The sequence below is a fragment of the Ptychodera flava genome, chromosome 22 (genome assembly GCF_041260155.1).
Source record: "Ptychodera flava strain L36383 chromosome 22, AS_Pfla_20210202, whole genome shotgun sequence".
NCBI classification, from domain to species: domain Eukaryota; kingdom Metazoa; phylum Hemichordata; class Enteropneusta; family Ptychoderidae; genus Ptychodera; species Ptychodera flava.
This window is the reverse complement of record NC_091949.1, coordinates 13234807-13245334: the sequence shown is the minus strand read 5'-3', so window position 1 is coordinate 13245334 and position 10528 is coordinate 13234807. Positions and strand designations below refer to the sequence as shown.

Sequence of the window (10528 nt, the reverse complement as noted above, 5' to 3'; positions counted from 1 at the left end):
AACGGAAATTTAATTTCTCTCATATTCAAACCTTTGAAGTCCGATTGTCTTTGCTTTGACCCCATAGACCCTCGTTTTTCTCCAGGGTCTATTCACATGAACATGAATTTGTTGAAGAGGTATAGGCCTAAAGAACATTTTATAATGAAAAGCGTGACTATTGGAGAAATCGTTCACTGGAACTGAAACCATCGATGATGACCTAAAGTAATTCAGATAGATGTCGCTAAGAAATGCATAGCTTGTCGTTATAGAAATTATATTGATTGCCCTTTGATACGAACTACAATGCAGGTCTTCTGATAATTTTGTTGGTTCCCTGTGATATTTTTTAATTCAGAAAACAACCTCAATATTGGCTTCTACGAGTGAATATGAGTGCAAATTACATATGTACAGCTAATAATGCAGTCGTCAATATGTTGTCACGAACAGGTGCTTATTTTGTACCTGTCCATCGATTAGAAATGTCAGTGTGTACTTTCCAAAATTATGAGAATATCTGATAAAACGGTTCATATATTTTAATAACACAGCCTGTTTATGAGTATTTATGAAAATGTCAGCTGACCTATCGAATATTTTCATAATGTTTCAATCAATCTGATAGCCATCAGTTCTGATAACGGGAACTATGATGACGCAGGCGATAGGAAGATAAGAGGTCGTTATAGTTAAATAGTACCCGGATGACATACGATCGCTATAGCTCCATAGTCCCCGAGAAATTAACTTCAACGTATTTCAGAAATGATAAACGTTGTAATGTTTTTCCAAAAGTTAAATTGATATCGAGGAAGTTGCAGGATGCTATCTTCCGACATCGTGTTGTGAAGAAAAATACAAAAAAAATTTTACCGTTAACGTCAAAGATTTCGAACCTGTTGTAAAATCATGTGTAATCGTTATGCTCATATTTATTATGTATCGCATTCGCTAATTTCACATACGATTAAAAATAATGAGAATATTCCAATTTCTTTTTGACTTTTACTTAATGGAGATGTTTTGATTTTTCCCCCGGCAAAATAACACTTCCAGGCGTCTTTCATGCACATTGAACTGACGTCACATGTTATCCGTCATTGTTACCGTAATATTATCCATGTTGGAGATAAACACATCATCATCATACCGCTTGAACATATGAATATGAACACTTAAATCTGATTGGCGCACTTCAACTATCTATTGAAGAGAAATATTACTCATTGAATATACCAAAAACAGTAACACGGTGATAATGAACGACGCTGTTGGACGCGTGAACATAAGATAACCAGCTTATCAATCGGTTTACAAACAATAGATTCGGAAGACAGTATCCATAAATGAAATAGGAAAGCAATTATTGTTGGTCGATAAAGGGCCACAATTTTCTCCATCGGGGCACATTTTAGGAGATTTTATTGACCGAACTGATTGTAAGAATCTAAGAACAAAACTACTGGAACTGACAGATTTCCATGTGTACCGTATAACACGTATATATTTGCCAGGCACTACAACACGTTGCAGCAGATGCATGTTTGATATTTGTAGATGCACGTTTGATATTTGTAGACCAACCAGTCGATGTCCCATGGCATTGAGTCATTACGTTTGCCTGCTAAACTTTATATACCCTCTATAGACACACAGAGTGATGTATATAATCTGATGTTCTGCTGTAGATTCAACGTTCGGGACGAGGGCAGACTAGCTCGCCTTCACAACTCGTCACCATCATGACGGCGTGAAGTTATGCGGCTGTCAAAGTACTCAGAGTCGGTTTTGACCTGAAAGAGAGAAATAAAATAACTCATCGACTTTGTACTGCAGAAGGATGGTATTATATGTTTTCCTTAGAAATATTATAAAGCCATGAACATACACATAATTATATAGTGGTGTTGTATCGCAAATATACATACTGTGAGAGAACAAGAATATTCTTTTATTAAATACTTCTTCGCAAATAACTTCAGGAGACAACACATTTATCATTTTAGCTTTCCGTATTAATATGAGCACACTAGAAATAGCATGGCAATGTACAAAAACAGTGGGGAAAAACGTAAAATATCACCCGATCAAGTGTTCGTTCAAAACAGTCTATGTCTTTACCGAGTCCTCCCTTACAGACCATGGGAACTAACAGGTGAATTTTTACAATATTAAACTATGCAATAATTCAAATAAAATACAGCTTTGTGACACATATCATCCCCATTCCACACACAAAAGGGGGTCAGCCACCTGTCGCAACTGAAGCCAAAAATCTCTCCTTGCAGTTTTTAGCCCTGTCTCAAATTACCGCAGCAATTAGCCATACTACCTTATATAGTCCGTGGGCTAGAGGGGGTCTACGTGCACCCCCCCCCCCCACAGGATAACAAACCTGTATTTTTCAGAACCCTTGGGATCCCTAGAATACGAAATGGAATTTTAACAGAAAAAATATAGGGACGCAATAGCTGTTATGGTCATGTTTTGAAGGGTACCGCAAAATCACGATTTTCCAAGCCAAATGCATTTTCGTCAAATCTGTCTTCTTGTAAGTCATGTGCTGAGCTCATTTTGTAACATAACCTCACTTGTTTGGTATCATTAGAAAGGGAATTTATTCCTCTTTAAGATGACATATTGCATTATGCAACATCTTCTACAGTTTTTGTCAAATATAACCAAAACTTACCCCTTACCCTAAAATTTAACATTACAAATTACAGAAAATCTCAAATTCTACCAATTTCTTAGCTAGGCATAATAAAAAATGCAATGCTTTGTCTGAAATCTGTTTTATTTGATGCAGGGACATGTCAAAAAATCTGGCCGTTTTTGCTATTAAATCTGTTTTATTTGGTACGGGGACATGTGAGAAATATGAAATAGACTTTTAACAGAAAAAATATTGGGAATCTACAGCTGTAACAGTCATATTTTGAAGGGTACCGCAAAATCATAGTGTTGCAGATTTGCATGCATTTTTGTTAAAAAAGTGTCTTCCTAGAAGTTATCTGCTGAGCTTGTTTTAGAATATAACCTGGCTTGTTAGGTATCATTAGAAAGATAATTTACTAATCTTTAGAATGACATATTGTAACATGCATTATTTTCTATAGTTTTCATCATATATAACCAAAACTTACCCCATACCCCAAAGTTTACATTGAAAATTTCAGTCATAGCTAAAACCAAATTCTACAATTTTTTTAGCTTGACACAAAAACTCTTTTATTTAGACCCCCTCTAGCCCACGGACTAATATGGATGTCTTCAAGTAAATATTGAATATGTATTCTTAACAATAGGGATCAACTGGATAGGGAAGAACGATGATGAGGATAATTCTGGCTTGACTCACATCTTTCACCATGTCTCTGAGTTGTCGGTTCAGATCACTGTGGATGGACATGTCGACGTCTTTACCCTCAGATTTATCATTATAGAAATCTAACTCGGCTTGCATGACGCGGTCTACCATCTCTTCGTACATTTGAATCTTTACTTCAAAGTGGCTCAACTCCACCTAGGGGGACCACAAATAATATGAAACATTAAACGCCTTCGTGTACAGTGCCGATCAAGAGGGATTTTTTCAAAAGCTGATGTGGGGGGGGGGGGTGAAAACAGATTGGGGATGAAAATGTACGTTACCAAGGGTCAAATTCTCGGTGAACATACGCTTTGTAATAGAGGAGAAGACATTGTAAGCGAGAAACGAAAGTAAACTTTTGGCCCTTCAAAAAATCACAAGGTGCTAGATTGGTTACTGCTACAAGTTCTACATTTTCATTACTTTCAGAGTTTGTAATTCTTCATCAGTGAAGTTCGAGGCCAACGCATCGCTCCAAATACGTCGGACTCTTCCATCAAGGAATTCATTGTAGTCTGTTGTCTGGGCTAGGCTTTCGAGTTGCTTGTAATTATCGCTCATCTCTCGATTTTTGATCTTCAACTCAAGTCTCTTGACATGATAAGCGTCAGCGTCTATCAGAGAGATAAAACAGATAGCGTCACGTATAGTAAGACATTAACCATCATTTATTTGTCAAAATCCGTGATTGTGACTGTTCGTTGTCTGTGATCATCAAAACCTAGATCAATATCTTGTTCCCTTGCCTCTTCAGTTGTCTGTCATAACGATATGCGCCTCGGGGACAGGTGTTTGGAGTGCCAAAATTCTTCAATTCTTTTTTGATATACCACTTGTGGCGGTTCATTTTAAAGCTCTCGGTGTAAGAAAACTTTTTATTGTCTTAGTTTTTCGAAAATCGAAAATTTTATTTTTCTCCATAGAATTAACACAGGGGTGCCGGCCATTTTTAATTTCAAATATAGGTAAGTCTTTGGTAATTTGTGTCTCAAGAACCAAAATTTGCAAGGTGATCCCCGAATTTATTCTTGATTTTAAAAGAGAATGGTTGAAATATTCCTTGAGGAAAGTTTGAGCAAAAGTAACTATATCAGAACAAACTTCAATGTATACTCTGTTGGACTCGGTCACGTGAAACACAGGCCTCTACATAAGCTTTATAGTCCAGAAATTCTGATAAAGTTATTATTTTACATCCTCTCCAAAAAGTTGATGGATTAATCTTCAGTTTTAAGCTCTTAAAATATGTCTAAACCGCTGAAATGATCGAATTCATTTACTGAGCGGGGTCGCTGTAGCTGTGTTCTCGTCACTGCTGTTCTGTTGCTGATGTCTATAACATGTAATTATCATTGATCCGTAAGAACACGATGATACAAACCAGGGTTTGTTTGGTCAATTTCCTCAGCTAGCTGTCTATATTCGGTAACTTGGTCCTCATAGTGACCAAATTCTTTCCTTAAAGTATCGAGCTCTTCATCTGTAAATTTTCCCGCTGAAAATAAAACACATCATATCATCACCACCATCATCATCATCATCATCATCATCATCATCATCATCGTCATCATCATCACCATCATCATCATCATCAATTATTCTAACCATTAAAACGCATTAACGAGCATTCGGCATGATCGTATGACCTTATTTTTTCTTTATGATTTAACCTCGTTGCTGCAATCAAGTCAAAAAGTTCTTCAGGCGGGGGCATTATTACAACCGTAGAGCAAATATGGGAATACCAACGAAGGATTTGTGCATGGCGTGTCTTACTCGCTATGTTTGTATATGTATCGCCATACTGAAAGATTTTTGCGAAAAAGTTTGCTTTGTGCAAGTTCTGTAACATCACCAAACGATTATACAGGCGTTTAGAATTTGACACAAAGGTTTAAATTTTCGGATGTTGACTGTGAAAGGGCCATACTTTTTCTCCAGAGAAAAATGTCAATAACACTATGACCGGGGCAAATTATAAGCTTATAAAAGGTTAGCAGGAAACCCTGCACGTTTTATTGCTTAGGATATTTTGGTTAAAGAGTTGCAGGCGATAAATCTGACAGCATCTTTTGCCGCTTGCTTGCGTTTCGGGGGCAATTTAAATCATCAATCTTAACTTTCAGATCCTCAATTCCAAATTTCAACCAACATTTTATACATTTTTTTGCTCCACCACTGTCTTCCCTTATGCGACAGTGACACCATGCAAAATAGCCAATACAACCTTACACTGTTTGGCTTGCAACAACAGCTTTGTCAACCTTTTGTCTTCAAACAAACGATGGTCTGCACCTTCGGACGTTCTCTTAGCCGGTACTCGTTCTATCAAGCCATGTCTTGTCAGTATTTCTGTATCAAAACATTTAAGTACAAGGAAACGCAACTGACACAGTGCATTTAATTTACTGGAATATAATTCACAGACACAACAAATAGAACTAAAAATCTTCTGCTGTGGTGCTGTTTATTCCTAATATGTGATATTTTTAATATGGCGGGGAAGTCAAAATTACTGAAAATTGTCTCATTTCTTTCTATTCTGCCACAAATGAATGCGTGTTTGTTATCTTGACATAGTTTAAGCAAATATTTTCGTGTTTAAGTTAATATAGGCGAACATAACACGATATTTTACTGACTAATCAAAATATTTCTGAGTGTCGCAGCTCATTGACCTACAAAATCATCAACACAAATCATAGTTACTTTTTGGCTGCAAGTACGTCCTGCGCCAACGCGGCCCATAGACGCACGGGCGACGACCAGACTTGCAGCCAACAAGTAACTATGCCACACAAACGTCCACTTGGATGCACGTTATCGTTTCGAATTATCAACAAGTATCAGCTAACTTGCGTCGGAAAGTAGCTATTTTAATAAGCAACCCCAACTTTTGTGACCAATTTAGACACAGTTCGACTGGGTATGTTTCTTTTACCTGCAAGTTCGTCCCTTAGCTGAGCCACTTCGCCATCTTTGTCTCCACCAAGGCCTTGTGCCAACTTCATTTGCCAGGCTTTCTCTTCATGATATTGCAAATCTTGCTTCAACGCTTCCAGGGCTTCTACCGACATATCAGACTGTTTAATATTCAAAATAATACAATATACTACTGTAGTGTGTGTAACCTGATATAAAATTAAGCGAAGCGGCACAATTACTGTAACTTTGACGATGTTTTCTTCATCGTTGTGTAAAACAAGTGGATTCTTTTCAATATTCGTATCAATAACACGATTGGAACTAATTTGGGATAATTCGATGATAAAGCAATGTCGATTTCATCTACAAATGTAATCTCATCTGCTTTTCGTTTTACGTTACACACTTGTTTTTATGAGTAATTTGCAATATTGCAATATTCAGCTATATCGCACCAAACACTGTTGAGAAATTTGAAAAATATGAAAATCGAATTGTCCCAAAATAGTTCCAATTGTGTTCAATATGTTTGCATTCCAAATTGACGCATTTGTACAATATGTCAGTATAATTCATTCGTCAGTAATAAGGTATATATAAGCGTAGTATTGGATTATACACATCCAGGCTTGCATGTGAGTTAGATATAAGGTATACATATTTCGATATGTTAAACAAAATTGTATTCTGAAAACTCAAAAGGGTGGTGTAATACACATCTAAAGTCACTTATATTTGGGCTTTATTGTGTTTGAAATACACAACCTATCAAGTAAACCTGAAATTCAAAACGAAGCTGCAGCGTCGAAGTGCTGTAAGTTGCTGTACCCTTAACTTTACCTGTCTGGAAAACAAGAATTTAGCAACACTATTTTATTGAATTAACATATATCAAAAATTATTTTAGATTTGCGAGATGTTCCATTACTAATCTGAAGTTGTGTGTATGAATGATCCCGGGCCGATTCTTATTGTTTACCGTTATCAGAAGGTGAAACCTTGAGGGCGCACTAATACCTTTTAACACCGAATTCCTTATAATGCTTTGTGAACACTTCTGATGCTCTGGAAGGCGAATGTACATTAACAAAGAGTGAGTAAAACAGCCAAAAAAATTCCCCTCAGAAAATTCTAAAAATTTCAAACAAGGATTTTGAGTTCTGAAACTCGATTAATGAGTCACAGTTAATACAAATTTTATATGCATTGTTAAGCCTTCGTATTTGCAAACATGTATGAACAAGTACAAACAAAAAAATCGACGATGTATAGTAGAGCTGATTTATTTGATGGTCAACAGGAGTAAAATGTCTGTCGCTTTCTATATTCTAAATAAAACGTGTTTCACTGTAGACACAAAATCCTACAAGATTACTTCATGGCTACGCCAACTCACCACAGCTGTAAGCTACGCAAAGAACAAAAACATACATATGCTTTAGTTTACCAGCCAGGATATTTTTTTGGTTTAATCTAAGACTTTTAACCAATTTCGTTGTCACGAAAAAATGTCGTTAGATTACAATTATTAGTCGATTTGTCCTGTTGATAAGACAATAGCTGTAGTTTTGATAATATTTTCACAGTGTGTTCTATGACATCAGTACATTAAATTCCATTCTTCTCCCAAATGTGTGACGAAAAACCAAGTATTAGGCTAAGCATGATAAACATGATACATTGGGCATAATATGCAGTGATTTTACGGACAGATGAATTCTAGTCTGGACTAAATTCAGTTGTCGATACCTGCTATATCATACAGGATGTGTGGATAAGTTGAACAACTAGGAATGTCAATATATTTTGGAATTGAAACGCCAGAGATATTGTAAGCTGAGAAACTACATATAAACGTAAGTAAGAAAGAGTGGCACTCGTGTAAATTTGTTGATACCTGTTGCGTATAATAACGGCTTGACATACAGTAGTGATTAACTATACGATGTACATAAGGACTGCGGCCAAGATTACAAAAACACAACAGCAGGCGAAACTAAACTAAATAAAATAAACTAATATACTTCGATTTACAAAATCGTAATTTTTCGTTGATACATTTAAAAAAAATTCCACATTGACAAAAAGTGAACTATCGTTTGATTGATGCTGTATAGACGACAAGTCAGTGACACTCAGGTAATTGGGAGCATTGCTCTAGCTATGTTTTTCCATGTATTCTATGTGTTTAAACTATAAGTAATTTATTTCAGCCTAAACGTACAGACATATATATTTAGACATGCCACGTCAATAGGAAATGGTATTAATCTAGAATACCTAAAGAAATTCGTTTATCACGGTCAAGGTGTAACCAGTAGAATTTCTACCCAATTAATAAAATGTATCTTTAAATAACCCCATCTTTGAAAAAACAAGCTTAACAAGACGTTTTTACTCACACTTTGTGCCTTTTCCCATGCCTGGATAACCTGTACTTTGCGGAACTCGGGTACATCTTGGTCATCAGCGACGATTTCTAACGACTGTATCACCAAACAGACGAAAGGGACGATGGATATGAACTTCATCGCGAATCACTATTATAGAGACTCGATGAAGACAGGAAAACAATTTTACGTAGCGTAAATATTTTTAGGTGACTGACTCCTACGTGTTGCTTAGAGTTATGATCGAATAAAATCGAGTGATCATTTTTTAATGAGTCTGTAACCATGGTCACGCTTAAATTACTCTAGGCATTTTTTGGCAAATCAAAATTATTGGATTAAAATAATGCAATATATATAAACGTATAGCTGCAACTCTTTAATATATACATGTGACTGAAAATTACAAGTCATGTTAAAAGTGACTAAAAAGAGAAAATTTTTGCAGTCGAAAAGAATAATGCGGAGTTGAGATTTTAGTTTTGCCACTTCTGAAGTTACACGTGTAAACTGTGTAACTTTATTCGATAACATTCACGTTGGATAGTACTTTCAACTCTCTCGAGTGATATCGCCTTGATTGACGACAATGGAATTTTAAAACTAAATGTAAAATGCAAGTTTCTGAAATTATGAAATTGTAAAATTCCCCAAAAAGTGAAGTTCCTCTATACTGTACCTGAAGAAGCTTACATTCTCTGAAAATCTTGAGAATGCGCTGTTACAATGCAAGAATTATGTATTCTTTATATTCATTTATATTTACTTTTATGTATCGAATATTTATGGACTCTTAGTAGATATAGCTATAGGTCAGTCACCTTGGACTTAAGCGGACTCCAGTATGAGCAGAGTTCAAGGAGTATCATTATCAGTGATAGTAGCTACAGATCACGCTATGCGACCATGTGATTCAGCAAACTTTAATCTTACAAGAGATATCTTGCTTTCAATAGAAGGTATATCTACAAGAACAATCAAGGACTATTACAAAACCGGATTAATTAAATACGAACCAATCATTCGATGTAATTTTGAGACCTTAACATTGTATGGAAATATATTTCAATTTGTGCCCAATCGACGACCATTTTAGTAAATCAGTACGATTAGATTGTAATTTCCCTCTTTTAAGGGAGAATTTTATGAGAAAGAACAGAACACGATCCTGCTGGGCACGTTACTGTATGGTGAAATCAAGCCAATAAACCCTCCTCATACCAGTCTAACTCCTTGTGAGCCTCTGCTTTGTTGATCGTCCAGTACCTCATCGCACCGATTCCCCAAGTAGACGAAACGTCAGTATCATATGGTGGAAATATCCGACGGGTACACAAGCAAGCTCACAGAAGTATATGACAACTAGGAGTGGACTGAGATATACTAGAATGGCTGACCAACAAGCACTTGTACCTGCATCAGCAGTGTAAGCACCAGAACTTACTGAATAGCAAAGAGGCATCAACACCCAGCTCAACGCCACTAGAGAATCGAGCGACGATTGCTCCTTCGGTATGGGACCCGGAATTTTCCAAGGGGAGGAAAAAGAGAGTGCTTGAAAATGGTGGCAACGTCACTCCGATTTCGTACAGTTCCGTGGCTGGCCCGAGGAGAAAGCTCCGAGGCATAGGGTTGTATCACAGTCCCTTGGTGGGCTATTCAGCTCTGGGACTATTCGCCCCATAGACGAGTGTATAGAAGCGAGAAACAACCCAGCTTGCTCACGCTTATGTTTTAGCGACGTGTCCGTCGAATTCGGCCGAAAATCACACGAAACGAGCGTTTGTAAAGCAAATCAAGTACCAGGTATGAATTTTAGAATGATAGGGAACGGTCGACGGTTACATGATAGATG

The 10528-nt window shown here is 36.7% G+C and overlaps 1 protein-coding gene across 1 annotated transcript; it reads right to left on the bottom strand.

Annotated features, from left to right (window-relative positions):
* Window positions 1–934: 934 nt before the first annotated feature.
* LOC139122357 (alpha-2-macroglobulin receptor-associated protein-like) lies at window positions 935–9387 on the bottom strand. Its single transcript, XM_070687753.1, has 7 exons — window positions 8686–9387; window positions 6300–6441; window positions 5591–5710; window positions 4740–4853; window positions 3782–3972; window positions 3347–3511; window positions 935–1778 (listed from the first exon to the last, which is right to left on the bottom strand). Exons 1-7 carry the CDS (start codon window positions 8812–8814, stop codon window positions 1710–1712), a joined length of 930 nt encoding a protein of 309 aa, XP_070543854.1. The 5' UTR covers window positions 8815–9387; the 3' UTR covers window positions 935–1709.
* Between the last annotated feature and the right edge of the window lie 1141 nt (window positions 9388–10528).

Coding starts and splice junctions, on each gene's coding strand:
- LOC139122357 (XM_070687753.1), bottom strand. CDS start 8,814: ATGAAGTTCATATCCATCGTCCCTTTCGTCTGTTTGGTGATACAGTCG. Junction 3,973..4,739: donor AATTGACCAAACAAACCCTG/GTTTGTATCATC, acceptor TCTCTCTGATAG/ACGCTGACGCTTATCATGTC. Junction 1,779..3,346: donor TCAGAGACATGGTGAAAGAT/GTGAGTCAAGCC, acceptor TCTCTCTTTCAG/GTCAAAACCGACTCTGAGTA.